Source organism: Pleurodeles waltl, chromosome 1_2 (assembly GCF_031143425.1).
Source record: "Pleurodeles waltl isolate 20211129_DDA chromosome 1_2, aPleWal1.hap1.20221129, whole genome shotgun sequence".
Lineage (NCBI taxonomy): Eukaryota > Metazoa > Chordata > Amphibia > Caudata > Salamandridae > Pleurodeles > Pleurodeles waltl.
Genome location: NC_090437.1, coordinates 1,334,772,494 through 1,334,791,639, shown reverse-complemented (window position 1 = coordinate 1,334,791,639; position 19,146 = coordinate 1,334,772,494). Strand labels below are relative to the sequence as shown.

Sequence of the window (19,146 nt, the reverse complement as noted above, 5' to 3'; positions counted from 1 at the left end):
CTCCCCCACTCTCCACCTCCTCCTACCTACCTATCTGTCTATCTATCTATTTCCCTATCTATCGACTTCTCTATCTATTTTCTCTATCTATTTCTCTCTCTCCCCCCCTCCCGCCACCCCCTCTACTACCTATCTCCCTATCCTCTCACTCTACCTCTCTCCCTCACCCACCTCTACAACCCCCCCTCCCCTATCTTCACAACCCTACTCCTATCTCTCTCCCTAATCTCCAAACCTCCTAACACTCACCCTCCTCCACCCTAAACCCCCTCCCCCAGCTCCTCTCACTCTACCTGTCCCCCCCCCTCCCTCGCGCTTTCCCGCCGCGACCTCCTGCACGCCTCCAGCTCCCATTCGCCCCCAGCTGACCCCTCCCCCCCCTCCTACCTCTTATGGCGGCCGCTGCGCGACAGTGGTAGCGACCCTTGACCCAAGGGTAGGTCGCTCCCCCTGCCGCTGCAGCTCCTCCAAGTTCCCGAGTTCCTGTGTTCCTGAGACCCACCTAACTGTAAGTACCCCCCTCCTCCCAGCCCCTCGCCCTGCCCCGCGCCACTCACCTTCTCTCCTGCTCCTGCTTCTTTTCCTCCTCTCTGTCTCTTCCTCCTCGCTCCCCCTCGGCAATCTTCTTCTGTGTTCTTCTGTTCTTCTCTTCTGTTCTTCTGTTCTTCCCTTCTGTTCTTCTGTGTTCTTCCGGTCTTCTGTGTTCTTCTTCTCTGTTCTTCTCGGTGCTTCTGTGTTCTTCTTCTCGGTTCTTCTGTGCTCTTCTCTGTTCTTCTCTGTTCTTCTCTGTTCTTCTCTGTTCTTCTGCTCTTCCGATCTTCTGTGCTTCTGTCTTCTGTTCTTCTGTCTTCTGCTCTTCCGGTCTTCTGTTCTTCTGTCTTCTGCTCTTCTGTCTTCTGTTCTCCTGTCTTCGGCTCTTCTACCTCCTCCGTCTTCTTCCCCCGAGCCTGCCCTCCTGCTCCTTCCTCATCCCCCTCCCTCACTCGCCTCCCCCTCTCTCACCCCTAGCTAACCCGTTCGCTATCTACCTCCCTCACTCCTCCTATCTTCCTATCTCTCTAGCTCCCTATCTCACTATCTAACTCCCCCACTCTCCACCTCCTCCTACCTACCTATCTGTCTATCTATCTATTTCCCTATCTATCGACTTCTCTATCTATTTTCTCTATCTATTTCTCTATCTCTCCCCCCCTCCCGCCACCCCCTCTACTACCTATCTCCTTATCCTCTCACTCTACCTCTCTCCCTCACCCACCTCTACAACCCCCCCTCCCCTATCTTCACAACCCTACTCCTATCTCTCTCCCTAATCTCCAAACCTCCTAACACTCACCCTCCTCCACCCTAAACCCCCTCCCCCAGCTCCTCTCACTCTACCTGTCCCCCCCCTCCCTCGCGCTTTCCCGCCGCGACCTCCTGCACGCCCCCGCCCCCCAGCTCCCATTCGCCCCCAGCTGACCCCTCCCCCCCCCTCCTACCTCTTATGGCGGCCGCTGCGCCCGTCTGCGCCCGTCCGCGCCTGGCCCGCGCCCAGCGCCACGACCCCTGGTCCCCAGCTCCCCCAAGCCCCGCTGATCCGCTACGACCCCACCACCCTCCACGCCCTCAACCCAGGGCGCTCCAAAACCTGCTTCCTAGCTCACCCCAAACGCACCCATGGACCCTTCGCCTGCAACTCCTGCAAACGCATCTTCCACCACGCAACTACCACGACCACAAGCCCACGTGCCATCAACCACCTCAAGTGCATCCTGATCAACGCTCGTTCCGTCCACAAGCACGCCGTTGAACTTTGGGACCTCCTGGACTCCACAGCCCCGGACGTCGCCTTCATCACGGAGACATGGATGAACGCCTCCTCTGCTCCAGACATCGCTACCGCCATCCCCGAAGGCTACAAGATCTCCAGAAAAGACCGCACCAACCAAGTAGGAGGAGGTGTCGCCATCATCTTCAAAGACTCCATCAGCGTCACCACCTCCACCGAAGACCCCCCCTCGCCGCTGAACACCTGCATTTTCAGATTTGCACCGACCCAAGGACCACCCTCAGAGGATCCCTCGTCTACCGTCCTCCCGGACCGCGCGCCTCTTTCAGCGACGCCATCGCCGACTTCATCTCCCCGCACGCCCTCGCCTCACCAGACTACATCCTCCTAGGCGCCCTCAACTTCCATCTGGAACAAAACAACGACCCCAACACCACCACCCTGCTCGACAACCTCGCCAACCTCGGCCTCAAACAACTGGTGAACACCGCCACCCACATCGCCGGACACACGCTCGACCCTATCTTCTCCGCCAGCAAACACGTCTTCTTCAGCCACACCTCTGCCCTACACTGGACCGACCACAGCTGCGTCCACTTCACATTCCGACGCGAGACCTCCCACCTCCGCACTCAACCCATCCCTCATCGACAGTGGAACAAGATCCCTGAAGAGCAACTCTTCTCCGCTCTCGCCGCCAACCAACCCACCCTCACCACCGACCCCAACGACGCAGCTCTCAACCTCACAAACTGGATCTCCAACTGCGCTGACAACCTTGCTCCCCTCAAACGCACGCATCGACAGACCAACACCAAAAAACCTCTCTGGTTCTCTGACACCCTCAAAGAATCAAAGAAAACTTGTCGTGCCCTTGAGAAGGCCTGGCGCAAGGACCACACCGCTGACAACATGACCGCCCTCAAGAACGCTACACGCGAACACCACCACCTGATCCGCACTGCCAAAAGGAACTTTTTCACCGACAGACTAGACAAAAACAGCCACAACAGCAGAGAACTCTTCAGCATCGTCAAAGAGTTCTCCAACCCCAGCGCCAGCGCCAACGCCATCACGCCCTCACAGGATTTGTGCGAATCCCTCGCCACTTTCTTCCATCGCAAGATCAGCGACCTCCACGACAGCTTCGGACACCAGACCCAACCATACACCACTGAACCCGCTTCCCCGGACATCACCCTCAACAACTGGACCCACATCAACACGGAAGAAACCAAATCCATCATGAACTCTATCCACTCCGACACCCCTTCGGACCCCTGCCCGCACTTCATCTTTAACAAAGCCGACGACATCATCGCCCCGCACCTCCAGACCGTCATCAACTCTTCTTTTTCTTCTGCTACCTTCCCCGAATGCTGGAAGCACGCTGAAGTCAACGCCCTACTAAAGAAACCTACGGCTGACCCAAGCGACCTGAAAAACTTCCGCCCCATCTCTCTTCTACCTTTCCCAGCCAAGGTAATAGAAAAGACCGTCAACAAACAGCTGACCACCTTCCTGGAAGACAACAACCTGCTCGACCCTTCACAAACCGGATTCCGAACCAACCACAGCACGGAAACCGCCCTCATCTCAGTCACAGACGACATCAGAACCCTGATGGACAACGGTGAAACAGTCGCCCTCATTCTCCTCGACCTCTCGGCTGCCTTTGACACCGTCTGTCACCGCACCCTAATCACCCGCCTACGCTCCACCGGGATCCAAGGCCAGGCCCTGGACTGGATCGCCTCCTTCCTCGCTAACCGCTCCCAAAGAGTTTACCTCCCTCCGTTTCGCTCAGAACCCACCAAGATCATCTGCGGCGTACCTCAAGGCTCATCGCTCAGCCCGACACTCTTCAATGTCTACATGAGCCCCCTCGCCGACATCGTACGCAAGCACGACATCATCATCACCTCCTACGCCGACGACACCCAACTTGTACTCTCCCTCACCAAGGACCCCGCCAGCGCCAAGACCAACCTACAAGAGGGTATGAAGGACGTCGCAGATTGGATGAGGCTCAGCCGCCTAAAGCTGAACTCTGAAAAAACGGAAGTCCTCATCCTCGGCAACACCCCGTCCGCCTGGGACGACTCCTGGTGGCCCACGGCCCTCGGCACCGCACCGACCCCCGCAGACCACGCCCGCAACCTCGGCTTCATCTTGGACCCTCTTCTCACCATGACCAAGCAAGTCAACGCCGTGTCCTCCGCCTGCTTCCTCACTCTCCGCATGCTCCGCAAGATCTTCCGCTGGATCCCCGCCGACACCAGAAAAACCGTGACCCACGCCCTTGTCACGAGTCGCCTGGACTACGGCAACACCCTCTACGCCGGGACCACCGCCAAACTCCAAAACCGCCTGCAACGCATCCAAAACGCCTCGGCCCGCCTCATCCTCGACGTACCCCGCAACAGCCACATCTCCGCACACCTGAGACACCTGCATTGGCTCCCAGTCAGCAAAAGGATCACCTTCCGTCTTCTCACCCACGCACACAAAGCCCTCCACAACAAGGGACCGGAATACCTCAACAGACGCCTCAGCTTCTACGTCCCCACCCGCCCCCTCCGCTCCGCTGGCCTCGCACTTGCTGCCGTCCCTCGCACCCGCTGCTCCACGGCGGGTGGGAGATCTTTCTCCTTCCTGGCGGCCAAGACCTGGAACTCCCTCCCCACCAGCCTCAGGACCACCCAGGACCACTCCGCTTTCCGGAGACTCCTAAAGACTTGGCTGTTCGAGCAGCGATAACCCCCCCTTTCCCCCCTAGCGCCTTGAGACCCGCACGGGTGAGTAGCTCGCTTTATAAATGTTAATGATTTGATTTGATGTGCACCGTAGAGGATATTAGGCGAGTTGTTAGGGGGGCGATAATGATCTGGGAGAGCAATAACAGGGTTAGCTGCGTGGAGTCACTTCAGATATTACCGATACAGAGAACATCATGGTGAGAGACTGAATAGTGTGTTGGGCTTTGTCTCATTTAGTAGTTCGAAGAAAATTACTGATTTTTTTTCTTGAAACCGGGCCTGCCTTGGAGTTTAATCATATACTGGTACACCTCCTTCATGGACCCAGCTTATGTCTGTCAAAGGGGTCAACGTGGAGGACGGGAACAGGCGGCTTTGCCTACACAGCAGGAAGACCAGAGCTCCAGTTTCTGCAAGAGCAGTGATTGACAGCTTAGTCTTTTCCCTTTAAATTTGGAACACTGGTTAAATCCATATGCCATCTTATATATAAAAGGTCAAATGTCACATGAGATATCTTTCACCACGCATATAAATGACTCCAACAAATGGCAACCCCATAACTGCTGGAAGCAGAAGTTAAATCATCAAATGCAAATCTTTTTTGCCAGATTAAAACTGGGACAGGGAAAATACTTTTAGGACCTTAGGACTTCAAAGCTATAATCAGCACCAAGGTAGAGGTGAGGCACTGTCTGCAGTGCTCTTTAGCGCTTTCTAAAGTCCCACTGTGTGTACTCTATGAGGCCTGAGGACTCCAAAACCTGTAATCCAGCGCCAAGAGGTGAAGGTGGGGCAATGTCTGCAGCGCATTTTAGCGCATTCTAGAGTCCTGCAGACTCCAAAGCCCAAAATCCAGAACATGGAGGTTGAGGCAGTCTCTGTCAGCAGCGCTTTGTAGCGCATTCTAGTGTCCAGCGGGATACACTCAGAGTGAGGCTACACATGGCCCGGGTGAAAACTGAGCCAAATGTGGGTCAGTCTATTTTCAGTCTATTTTTATCCACAGCCACACAATGCTGAACTGGGCCACGCCCTTTCGCCCTACATGCAGGAAAAGTACAGAAGCGCAAATTGGCTGGAACTTGGCCTAACCAGAAAGTTATCTCTTTCAAGTCAAGCTCCTGTAATAACCCCTTGACTTGCTCCACACCTCTTCATTGCAAGCACAACCTCAGTTGAAGCCCAAGCCCACAGTAACCCAGGTTACCCAGATGGTGAGTCTGTGAATTTTTAGCCAGCTCATCCTTGACTGACATGGGGCCAGCAGCAAAGAGATTGAAAAGACTACCTAAATCTCACAGTACGCAGGATTAGGAGAAAGGTCAGTACGACAAGAATCTTCTAAATCACAAGCAATCTTTGATGTGAGGGAGATCACAGAGATATTATGTTCCAAAATTAAATCTCTTTTGGATCTTAGACTTCAACCTCTGTAGATCATCTAAGCAAGGAAATGTTGCCTTTTTTATGGTCACCTGCAAGTTTTCGGACTGATGCTGCTGGTTTTTCGACTCTGAGAGTGCACTGAGATATGCTAACCAGACCTCATTGACAGGGCCCGGACCTTGAAACATGTCTGTCAAATTGACTTGCACCCAGCTGGCATTAGCTGACTTAGTTATAAGCCCCTAGTATATGGTGCCCAGGGTACCCAGGGCCAGTACGTTAGAAGGGTCAGCCCAGGGATTGCAGCACTAGTTGTACCACATGGGTGTGACAAAGGTAAAACATGTCTTCTAGTCTGCCAGTGCAGATGGGAAGAGCAGTGTGTCACTGCTAGCCCAACATTGCCATTTAAAAGAATGTCAAAGTTCAAACCTCCTTTTTTATTATGTGTAAGTCACTTCTATGGCAGGCCTAATAAGCCCTAATACAGAGCACAACATATTTTAAGAGCAGAACATGTATTTTACATGGTCTGGTAGTAAAAACACCAACATGTAATTTCTTCTGTGGAAAGGTTTGGTAGCTGTTGGACCTGGTCTCTTTTGCAGGGTCATGCCCAAACTTTTTGCCTTCCTCGCCCTATTTTTCTGACCTCTTTTTGATGGCTCTAGGACTCTGGGCACTTTATCACTTCTGATCAGTGCTAAAGTGCATGTGCTCTCCCTTCTAAGCTTGGTATAATCAGCTTACACCTGGTTGACTTATTTTATTTACCTGTAAGTCCCTTGTACAGTGGTATCCCTTATACCCAGGGCCTATAAATTAAATGCTACTAGAGGGCCAGCAGCACAGTGTGTGCCACCCACAGAAGTAGCCTCTCAAACCTGTCTCAGGCCTGCCACGACAGGGCCTGCATTCACAGTCTACTGCCACAGGGACCTGGCATCCAAATTTACTTGCCAGGCCTGGAACTTCCCTTTTACTATATAGAAGACACCCCTAAGGTAGGCCCTAGCTAGGCCTATGGGCAGGTGGAGGTGCTGTGGAGGTAAGTGGTACAACATGTGTATTGTTATGTGCCCTGTCCTTTGTAGTGACAAACCGCCTATTTGGTTTCCCACTGCTGTGAGGGGTGCCTCTCTCATCAATCAATCAATCAATCAATCACATTTATAAAGCGCGCTACTCACCCATAAGGGTCTCAAGGCGCTGGGGGGGAGGGGGTCAGTGCTCGAAGAGCCAGGTCTTGAGCTGCCTTCTGAAGGGGAGGTGTTCGGGTATGGCGCGAAGGTGACTGGGCAGGGAGTTCCAGGTCTTCGCTGCCAGAAAAGAGAAGGATTTTCCTCCGGCGGTGGTTTTGCGGATGCGGGGAACGGCTGCCAAGGCCTGACCGGTGGAGCGCAGAGTGCGCGGAGGAGTGTAGAAGGAGACGCGGGAGTTGATGAGTTTGGGTCCGAGGTTGTAGAGGGCTTTGTGTGCGTGTGTGAGGAGTCTGAAGGTGATCCTCTTGTTGACCGGGAGCCAATGGAGTTTTCTCAGGTGTCCGGAGATGTGGTGGTGGCGAGGTATGTCCAGGATGAGTCGTGCTGCGGCGTTCTGGATCCGTTGAAGTTTCCTCTGCAGCTTGGTGGTGATGCCGGCGTACAGAGTGTTCCCGTAGTCCAGGCGGCTGGTGACGAGGGCGTGGGTGACGGTCTTCCTGGTGTCGATGGGGATCCAGCGGAAGATCTTGCGGAGCATGGGGAGGGTGTTGAAGCACGCTGAGGTCACCGAGTTGACCTGTCTGGTCATCGAGAGGGAGGAGTCCAGGATGAAGCCGAGGTTGCGTGCGTGGTTGGTCGGTTGGGGAGTGCTGCCTAGGGCGGGGGGCCACCAGGAGTCGTCCCATGCGGAGGGGGTAGGGCCGAGGATGAGGACCTCCGTTTTATCTGTGTTCAGTTTCAGTCGGCTGTCTGTCATCCAGGTCGCTACTTCCTTCATGCCATCGTGCAGTCTGGTCCTTGCTAATGTGGGGTTGTTGGTGAGGGATAAGATGAGCTGGGTGTCGTCGGCGTAGGATATGATGTCGAGTCCATGTTTGCGTGCGATGTTTGCCAGGGGGGTCATGTAGACGTTGAATAGGGTGGGGCTGAGGGAGGATCCTTGGGGTACGCCGCAGATGATCTCCGTGGCTGCGGATCTGAAGGGGGGGAGGCGGACTCTCTGGGTCCTTCCGGAGAGGAAGGAGATGACCCATTCCAGGGCCTTGCCTCTGATGCCGGCGCTGCAGAGGCGGTCTATCATGGTGTGGTGGCAGACCGTGTCGAAGGCTGCAGAGAGATCCAGGAGAATGAGGGCCACGGTTTCACCCTTGTCGGTCAGGGCTCGGATGTCGTCCGTGGCTGCGATGAGGGCGGTTTCGGTGCTGTGGTTGGCCCTGAATCCGAACTGAGTGGAGTCGAGGGAGTCGGAGGTTTCCAGGGCGGCGGTGAGTTGAGCGTTGACGATTTTCTCAATCACTTTGGCGGGGAACGGTAGGAGGGAGATAGGCCGGAAGTTTTTGAGTTCGGTGGGGTCTGCTGTAGGTTTCTTTAAGAGGGCGTTGAGTTCTGCGTGTTTCCAGCTTTCAGGGAAGGTAGCGGTGGTGAGGGAGGCGTTGATGACGTCTCGGAGGTGGGGTGCGATGATGTTGTCGGCCTTGTTGTAAATGTGGTGAGGACAGGGGTCGGAGGGTGATCCCGAGTGGATCGAGTTCATGACGCGGGTGGTTTCCTCGGTGGTGGTAGGGTTCCAGGCGAGGATGGTGGAGATGTCGTTTGCGGCTTCCGGGGGCGGGTTCATGTTGGTGGTCGTGAAGCTGTTGTAGATGTCGGCGATCTTACGGTGGAAGAAGGTCGCGAGGGAGTCGCAGAGGTCCTGTGAGGGAGGGATGGGGTTGGTTTCTGCGTCCGGGTTGGAGAGCTCTTTGACGATGCCAAATAGTTCCTTGCTGTTGTGGGCGTTGTTGTCAAGTCTGTTCTGGTAGGCTGTTTTTCGTGCGGTGCGGAGGCGTTGGTGGTGTTGGCGGGTGGTGTCCTTGAGAGCTGTCAGGTTTTCCTCTGTCGGGTTGAGGCGCCATGTCTTCTCGCGGAGGCGGCATTCTTTCTTGGAGTTTTTGAGTTCGGTGGTGAACCAGGAGTTTTTCTTGTGGTTGTTGGTGTTGGTTTGGGTCTTCAGAGGGGCCAGGAGGTTGGCGCAGTCGGAGATCCAGTTGGTGAGGTTGTTGGCAGCCTCGTTGGGGTTGCTGGTGGGTTGGTTCAGGGAGAGCGTTGCTGCGAGTTGTTCTGTGGTGATTCGGTTCCAGTGTCTTTTTGGTGGTTGCCGGGTGTGGTGATGCACAGTGGTTTTCTTGAAGCTGAAGTGGACGCAGCTGTGGTCCGACCATGTGAGTTCGGTGGTGTGGCTGAAGGTGATGTGTTTGCTTGAGGAGAAGATGGGGTCGAGAGTGTGTCCGGCGTAGTGGGTGGGGGTGTTGACCAGTTGTTTCAGTCCCAGGTTGGCGAGGTTGTCTAGAACGGCGGTGGTGTTGTTGTCGGTGTGGTTCTCCAGGTGAAAGTTGAGGTCTCCTAGGAGGATGTAGTCGGTGGATGAGAGTGCGTGGGGGTTGACGAAGTCTGCGATGTCTTCGCTGAACTTGGTGCGGGGTCCTGGTGGTCTGTACATGAGGGTGCCTCTTAGGGTTGTCTTGGGGTCGATGTGGATCGCGAAGTGGAGGTGTTCGGCGTCGGGAAGTGAGTTGTCGGTGTGGGTCGAGATGCTGATGGAGCTTTTGTGTGCGATGGCGATGCCTCCTCCGGTGCGGTTGAAGCGGTCTCTCCGGATGATTTTGTAGCCGTCGGGGATGGCTATGGCGATGTCGGGTGCCGAGGAGGGGTTCATCCAGGTCTCGGTGAGGAAGGCGATGTCTGGGTTCGTTGAGTTGATGAGGTTCCACAGTTCGATGGCGTGCCTGTGGACGGAGCCGGTGTTGACCAGGATGCATTCGAGGTTGCTTCCGGGGGCGTCGTTCTTGGTGGTGGCGGTGTGGGTCCGTAGGCAGGTGAAGCGGCAGTTGCTGCAGGTGAAGGGTCCGTGGGTTCGTTTCGGGGTGGCGCGGTAGCAGCCCGGCGCGCGGCCGGGGTTGAGGTTGGCGAGGGTGCGGAGTCATAGGTCAAGCGGGGGCGCGGGGGGCAGGGGTTCGGGCGCTGGGCGCTGTCCAGGTGCGGACGGGTGCAGACGGGCTTGCCTTAGGCGCGCCTTCGGCGCGCCAGCGGCGCGGCCGCCATTTAAGGGGTAGGTGGGGAGGCGGAGTCAGCTGGGAGGCGGGAGGTGGGCGGGCAGGGGAGCTGGAAGCGGGAAAAAAGAGCGGCAAAAAAGAGTGGCAAAAAACGGCGGGAAAAGCGCGGTAGGAGCGGCGGGAAAAAGCGGCAAGACGGCGAAAAGGGAACAAGAGCCTACTAAAATCTACTAAAAAGGAGGGGCTGAGAGGGGTGGACGGCGCACGGCACTCGGGGGCACACGCACGGGATACAAGGAGAGAAAAGGGAATTTCAGTCACTCGGGGGCACACGCACGGGATACAAGGAGAGAAAAGGGATTTTTAGTCAGCACCAGCACAAGCACAAGCACTCGGGGTACACGGGCAAGAAGGGGGGAGCACACTCACAGGAGAGGAAGGCAGTCAGGGACTGGAGGCGCTGCGTGAGCAGGGGAGCGACCTACCCGAGGGTCAGTGGTCGCTACCTCTGCCTCGCAGCGGCCGCCATTTAAGGGGTAGGTGGGGAGGCGGGGTCAGCTGGGAGGCGGGAGGTGGGCGGGCAGGGGAGCTGGAAGCGGGAAAAAAGAGCAGCAAAAAAGAGCGGCAAAAAACGGCGGGAAAAGCGCGGTAGGAGCGGCTGGAAAAAGCGGCAAGACGGCGAAAAGGGAACAAGAGCCTACTAAAATCTACTAAAAAGGAGGGGCTGAAAGGGGAGGACGGCGCACGGCACTCGGGGGCACACGCACGGGATACAAGGAGAGAAAAGGGAATTTCAGTCACTCGGGGGCACACGCACGGGATACAAGGAGAGAAAAGGGATTTTTAGTCAGCACCAGCACAAGCACAAGCACTCGGGGTACACGGGCAAGAAGGGGGGAGCACACTCACAGGAGAGGAAGGCAGTCAGGGACTGGAGGCGCTGCGTGAGCAGGGGAGCGACCTACCCGAGGGTCAGTGGTCGCTACCTCTGCCTCGCAGCGGCCGCCATTTAAGGGGTAGGTGGGGAGGCGGGGTCAGCTGGGAGGCGGGAGGTGGGCGGGCAGGGGAGCTGGAAGCGGGAAAAAAGAGCGGCAAAAAAGAGCGGCAAAAAACGGCGGGAAAAGCGCGGTAGGAGCGGCGGGAAAAAGCGGCAAGACGGCGAAAAGGGAACAAGAGCCTACTAAAATCTACTAAAAAGGAGGGGCTGAGAGGGGAGGACGGCGCACGGCACTCGGGGGCACACGCACGGGATACAAGGAGAGAAAAGGGAATTTCAGTCACTCGGGGGCACACGCACGGGATACAAGGAGAGAAAAGGGATTTTTAGTCAGCACAAGCACAAGCACTCGGGGTACACGGGCAAGAAGGGGGGAGCACACTCACAGGAGAGGAAGGCAGTCAGGGACTGGAGGCGCTGCGTGAGCAGGGGAGCGACCTACCCGAGGGTCAGTGGTCATAGGATTGTATTGCAAATGGGCTTTCTTATGGCTAAGTGGTATTGGCTGATCTATGAGGGGTGGCGTGGGTATGTTTGGTATGGATGGAATGGTAGTGAAAAATGCTGTTTACCGTTTTAAGTGGACTTTATTATTACCATTGTAGAAATGCCACTTTTGGAAAGTTTCTGTGTGCTTATAACTCCGATGCTTTTGCAGATTGAGTGACAGCTGGGCTTTGTGCATACTTTCCAGACAGCCATCACACAGGGAGGGCAGAGGTGTAACAGGAGTACATCTTCATTCTGAGTGGTCTTCCTGGGCTAGGAGAGGAAGACGTGGGGCACACATGCATCTGTAAAGGCTGTGCCCTATCCTCACACAATGGGCTTGTTTACCCCCTACTGATGTCTGGAGCCAGTTTTGGAGGAGAAGGGGCCATTCCTGGAACCACAATAAGAGTATAAGTATGGGGTTTGTTCCCTATGTTTTTTTAGACATTGAGAGACACTGTGTGGACCTAGAACCAGATGCTGCTGGAAGAGGGGCTGTTATACAGCAAGGACCCGCCACTGGACTGACTTGTGCTGTGCTGACCTGTAGCCTGCTGAGACGCTCGGGGGCTGCCATTTCCTGCAAGGAGTCTAGTGTGCTGGCCTGCTGTATGCCCCCTGTCTGTGTCTTACAGTGTCGCTATGGGCTGGGTGGTGTTCCCCACTTACCCCTGCTAGATCACTTCAGCAGGTGAAGAGTGTTTTGTGTTTTATTACTTCAGCGCAAGGGGAGTGCTGTTCTTGTCTGATCAGGAACACAAGGAGAGGGCTCCGGTTAACCTTGTGGTTGGGGGCCCTTGGTTTGGCTGCTTCCCCCCTTCCAGGAGGACCGTAGGGAGGAGAAAAGCCTAGCGGAGCCACCAACAGTCGCAGGTGAGTGTGGACGGGGTGTGCGCTCTGTGGTGCCCCGGGGGCAAAAGCCGGCCCCTCCTCTGAAGGCCATTCACTGCTGGGCCCAGGAACAGAGGAGACACATAGCCAGCCCTGGAAGGTTAGAGACTGTGCAGCGCTATACCAACCCAACACCCAGGAGAGATCATCAGGCCTTGAGACGCTGTTGTTGGCCGTGGGGGGATCAGAGGAGTGCAGGAGCTTCCCTAGTGGGCACCAGGAAACTATGGCTGGAGCCGAGACGGAGGGATTCTCAGAGCGGGTGGCCCACCCTGGTAAATTGAGATGGCAGACAGCCCGCCCCTTTCGGTTCCTGCCAGCCCAAAGATAGTTTCCCTGCCATTGCCATACCGAGTACACTCCGATTGGGAGGTATTTTCTGTTGTGCCTCCCTAGTGAGCCACATTCCATGCCTGTTCCCACCTCCCCCACGCAGAAGCTCCGGAGGTCGTGCAGCGGGGGCCTTGCTTGCTGGTGGCAATCGTCTAGTTCTTTTTGTGGGGGCAATCCGCCTTTCTGGAGGCCATGTATGCATTCTCGGGCGGCTTGCCATGGTGGTAGAAGGTGACACAGCGAGGTCTTCCTGCAGGTTTGGGTAGTGTGACCCCCCTGATCATGGCATTACTTGTGCAGATAGCAGGAGGGGGCGGCAACCCTCCAAGAGGTCCCAGGTCCTGTTAGTAATACTTGGAGAGGTACTCACCCTGATGTAATATACCTGATACAGTGGATTGGGGCTTGAGTACCGTAAATCATCTAAAGGAGGCGCAGACATGCTACAACTTTCATATGGAAGGAATTGTTGGTGACTCTTAGAGAAGTTACGTTTCACCACAATGTTTTTGCCCTCATTATGTGACTGCATTTCTTTTGATGACCTGATTCATGTTATATATTGTTTTTCCTTGTTAGAATAACACACATATTTTCAGGGTTTGCATTGCATGCAGGTGAATGGTAAGGTTTCTATGACATATGCCAGATGGACATGTTTTCTCTTATGTTGCATTCATAATGATGTCTTGCCATTCATGATAAGGTGTTTATTATGACGTGCATTTTTGGCAATAATGATGGCCTGACTACTGCTTGCGTAGCAGAATAGTAGTAACCTATGTCTCTACCTGACAACTGCTTGCTTTTGCAGAGTACTAGTGACCTGTGTGACATTCTGGCAACTGCTTGTGTAGCAGTTTTTTACTGATACCTATTGTGTTTGGTCTAATGATGTTTTATGCAATACAGTTTATTTTTATATAACTTGTTTTGGAGTTTTCTGTGTGGTGTATTTATTGTGTCACGTGTTGTGTGTGTTGTGCAAACACTGAACACATTGCCTCTGGGATAAGTCTGACTCCTCGTAGCAAGCTACTAAGGGGGGAGCAGGAGTTATCTTGGATTTGTAGCTCCCTTGCCCTGATTAGAGTAGTGGTCACTGCCTGGCTGAGGTGCCTACCCTAGCCAACCAGAAACCTAATTTCTAACAGTCGCCCATTGGTGAGTGCAGGGTACCACGCTGATCCCTCAGATGTGCTAACTCCTGGATGGTGCAATCAAAGTTGATACTCCAAGGTATCAACAACTTGTACACTAAGATTAGCTTGATTCTCAAGTCGAAGTTAATGTAACTTGTTATAGTGTGCAATGTTTACAAAGTTGCCACTTTGTTACCTTTAGTCTACTGTGCCCTTAATGGTTTCACATGAATTTTGTTCGAGAAACAGCTTTCTACCCTCCCTGGGAGGCAATGCAAATAACTCCCAGGAAAGTAAACGATAGAAGCCTGTATGGGAGGGAGGAGTTTCCTCTCTCTTGCAAATAGCCACAGTGGTGTAATCCCAAAAGGCAAGTTTAAAAGGAGAGGCTGACTTTGAAAGGCAAATGGCCAGCACTTGGGAGAGGTAGACAGGCTGGCACTAGGGGGAGGGAAGGGGAAAGCAGTTGCCAAACCAGTTTCCCAGCAGTGTGTAGCCCCCTTGGGAGCCACACTAGCTAAGGAGCTCTCTATCCACAGAGGAAGTTCCTGCCTTCTTGAGAGTGGGCAAAATGGTGCATTCTGGGATAGCGGATGCTACATTTCACATGAAGTGAGGGATGGAACCTGGTTGCCCCTTGGCCACCAATCACATCCTGCCCTAAGGGAATTTTGTGAACATAAAAGGGCACCCAGAACTCAGATCTTGGATTCTGGAAGAGTACCATAGAAGGACTGTTGTGCTGCACCAAGGGCCCAACTGCACCTGCTGAACGTGGTGGCTATCAAAGGTGAGGGATTGTACCTGCTTCATCATTCTTGAAGGGAATTAGTTTTAAGCAGAAGCAAAAGATGCCAAGGGTCAGTTGGCTGACCTCCTGTTCGCAGCTCAGGATCACAACAGATGAAGGAGCCTGCTGGGGCAAGTTGGTAGCCTAGATCTTTGCATCCCTGCCACTCACCACCATGCAGCACCACACTTGCCTTTTACTCCAGAAGACGCTGAATGGGACAAATACATTTGGGTAACTCCACAAATATAGATAGAATAGGTGGAAGAGGTCAATTATTCTCACCTAATCTGTAAAATGATAACCGTGGTACCCCAAATGAAAGTACATCAGAAGGGTATTTACATGTTGGTTATCTCGATATGGTGACTGTATCATTATAAAACAATCCAAAAAAAGTTTAAGGCTCTGATTTAGAGTTTGGCGGGGTGCTTACTCATCACAAATGTGATGGATATCCTGTCCGTCGTATTACAAGTTTCATAGGTTATAATGGAATTTTGAATCGGCAGATGGAGTAACCCCCTCCCCCAAACACTAAGGGCCTCATTATGAACTTGCTGGGAAAATCTGCAGAGTTTGGCACTGGCGGGCTACAAAAGACTGCCAGCGCATTGAAGACCCCGCTGGCCACATTACTAACATTCAGCTAAATGCAGGGCTTGTACATTGGGTGGCAATGTAGCAGTATGGCTGGTGCAGCAGCCCCCGTCATGTATATCACTGCCCGTAAATCGTGCATGAGCAGTGCAGGGGCCCTGTCGGATATGTAACTCCACCATCGCCAGGCTTCCTGGCGGCGGTAGCCTGGCGGTGGCAGAGTTACACCAGTGGCGGTTCTGCCACGTACATTATATGGACATCTCGGCCGCCATGCCGCCGCCCCATACATGGCGGCCCAGACCGCCATGTTCATAATGAGGCCCTAAATGAGGCCCTAAGTAATATTTGTGGGAACAATGTGAATCAGCAATATCTGAGGGAAATGAGTAAAATGTATGAAAATGAATACAACAAAGTTTCTTACTAAGTTTTGTGATGCACTCTAAAGGAAACTGATAGGAGTGGAGGAAAATATGAACTGGAATGTTATAATGTTTTTCATTAATTTAACAAATTAGCGTGGAAGGGAAACATAGGTGCTCATTAGACATTGGCGGCCACAGTGACGGTCGCTAAAATACCGACACTGTGGCTACTATCCGTCCGCCTTATTATGAGCACTGCTTGGCTTCCGCCACAATAAGGGTGGAAATCCAGAAGTGCTATGGTGGGGGACGGTCCACCAGCACCGGCTGCCAGTAGAACACCACCAGCCATATTATGACAAGTAATACGGCCTGGCGGTGTTCTGCTGGTGGGGCGCTGCTGGCGGTAGCAGTGCCCCTTCCTGTTCCCTGCAGGAAGACCTCCCCGCTCAAGGTAATTCGGGCTTCCGACAGGGGAGGGGAGCTGGGAGGGTGGGGGGTGTTGTGTGTGTGTGTCTGAGTGTGTGCATGAATGTGTGAGTGAGTGTGTGAATGCGTCTGTGTGTGTTGCGTTGTTTGCGTGGTTGTATGTGTTTGAGTGAATGCATGTAGGAATGGTGAAGTGAGTCTGTGTCTGCATGCCACGGTTTGGGATGGTTTGGGATGGTTGTTATTAGATTTACTTGTGTTGATTAGGTCGTGAGACATGAGGAAGCGGCAGCACCCCGCAAAATATGTGTTGGCTCCTTGCAGAAATCTCTGGCTCCTTCTCGACCTAAAAGTTCAGACTGCCATAACAATGAAAAATGGTCTGTTGTTGGACTTTGAATTGAGATCTTCATCAATCGTTTAACAATATTTGGAGATGAGATCCAGATCATCATTTGGTGTACTACAAAAGATGGACTTTAAGAAGAATTAAACCAAAATTAGGTGGGGAAACCCAGCTAGGTGAATAAGGAAAGTGATACCAAAGGACAGTGATACAAAAATTGGGCAGCACTTAAATTTGCATCTTATTAGTTAACCCTTGTACTGTAGCAATGACGACCTATGCGATTTATGAAGACTAATATTTATTAAGTACTCTTTTTAGATTCGATATGAAGAATAAGTATAATAAAATTGTTGCTATACAATTTGTGATATTATGTAGTAATGTGCTTTATGAGAAATGCTCCCCTTGCGTTTGATATTTAGTGGCATGTGTTGTAGACAGATTACGTGGCTCAGTGGGTTTGAGTGCCTAGAAGCTGTATTCTGGTGTAGTGAACTTAAAACTATAGGTGGGGGCACTTTATGGTCTTTTCTGATTTACCAGTACTTTTGACTTTGCCACACATATGTTCTGACTTGTCAAGCTCCTCCATATGCCTGCCTATTATCGAAGTCGCCCATATTTTTATGCATCAGCTTCTAGCAGTCCAACTTAATAGATGAATTCACACATCTCCGTTCCTCAGATCACACATCTCTTTACTTCAGATCACACATCTCTTTACCTCAGATCACACATCTCTGTGCCTCAGGTCACACATCTCTGTGCCTCAGGTCACACATCTCCGTGCCTCAGATCACACATCTCCGTGCCTCAGATCACACATCTCTGTGCCTCAGATCACACATCTCTGTGCCTCAGGTCACATACCCATTCATGTGTTTGAGGTTGGTTGCTGAGCTAGGATCCCCGGCTGAAGTGCTGATAGACCTCTCCATGGAAGTTGACTTGGATACCACATCAACCAGCACCCCTTGAATCTTTTCCCATGTCCGTGGAACCCCAAAGAACACCGTGGGGCGCACCTCCTGGATGGTATCAACCACAGAATCCTGCAAGTGGTAAAAGCACAGAATAAAATGTCTGGAGTATGTACAGATTTTTATCTTCCACAGGTGTACGATTTCTACCTGCCCTAGATTTTTAACTAAAGGCGTTCTTATCTAACACTAGTTTTTTGACTCAGGAGAAATGAGCTAGTATTGTGTGACCAGTGATGCATACCAATAAAAGCAAAACCTGAGGGATGTTGCACTAAACACAGAAAGGCAATAAAATAAATGAGCTAAGCAAAGGTGGTAGTGTGTGGTATTCTGAGTAAGCTTATTGTATATTTCACAATTACATTATACATTATCTGTTATGTGCATCTTCCAAAAGTGTTTGCTGTTCTGCATTCCTGCTGTAGAAGTATGCTTGCCAGTTCAGGCATTTGCAGATGGATGGGCTGTACTGTACTGCTCATAATTTTACTTCAATCATTCTTTAAACTTATCACTGAGTTGCTGGGTTATTGCAGTGTACTTACCCACAACCTATTTGCGACAAAGGTGGTGAACACTGGATTCAAAGACTGAATTCAAGCACATATGAGCTCACCTGCGGCAATGTTTAATAACAGCATAATTGTGGATGCCAAATGTGATTTGCTTATAATGGAGGCTGCAGCATGGTCTCGTGAGAAGTGCCTGACATATTGGGCCAGTCAGAGCATCCTAGCCGCTCCACGGGCCTCCTGCCTGCTGCTGACAACTCCGCCCACATTCCCGAGCCTGATTGCGACAGCTCCGCCCTCATTCCTGAGCCTGATTGCATCTGCTGATGCTCCTGCTGATGCCTCCTTTGCGCCACTGCCGCACCCACCCTCCCGCCTCCCACCCCAGCCCCTCTGACCTCCCCAGGACATATAAAGGAGGCCGCAGTGTAGCCTCGGTGAGAGGTGCCTGACCCACTGTGCCAGTCACAGCTCCCCAGCCAAATCACTGCCCTCCTACCTGCCGCTGGCAGCTCCACCCGCAATCCTGAGCCTGATTGTGATAGCTCTGCCCGCATTCCAAAGCCTGTTTGCAACAACTCTGCCTGCATTCCTGAGCCTGATTGCAACAGCTCCTCCTGTATTACTGAGCCTGATAGTGTCTGCTGATGCCCCAGTCGACGCCTCCTTCGCACCACTGCCGCTTCTACCCTCCCACCATTCTACCTCCCAACCCAGCCCCTCTCACCTCCCAGGACATATAATGAAGGATGAAGAACAGCCAAGCCAAAGGCAAATCCATCTGCGCCCCTCTGCGACTGGACTGCGGCCAGCGCCAGGGCCCCTGGTCCTCCCACCCTCTACCACTACACCACCAAGGAGGTCCAGGTGCTGAACATCAGGCCCCCCATCAACATCTGCTTCACGGCCTCCTCATGCTCAACCAAAGGACCCTTCACCTGCTTACACTGCCATTTGCTCTGCAATGTGGGCCCACCTGTGCACACTAATGCCCACACTGCACCCACACAGAAGACTGCAAACAACCAAGCACCACTCCAGTGCATCCTGCTCAACACCCGCTCCTTATGCAAACACGCCAAGGAAATCTGACACCTGTGCACACTAATG

General features: G+C 53.0%; 1 protein-coding gene across 1 annotated transcript in view; it reads right to left on the bottom strand.

The window, feature by feature from the left end:
* Window positions 1–19,146, bottom strand: part of LOC138251856 (long-chain-fatty-acid--CoA ligase ACSBG2-like) — a 374,130-nt gene that overhangs the window by 106,826 nt on the left and 248,158 nt on the right. Inside the window, exon 8 of the mRNA XM_069205685.1 lies at window positions 17,412–17,593. Coding sequence (XP_069061786.1) covers window positions 17,412–17,593 — 182 coding nt within the window. The remainder of the gene's footprint in view (window positions 1–17,411; window positions 17,594–19,146) is intronic.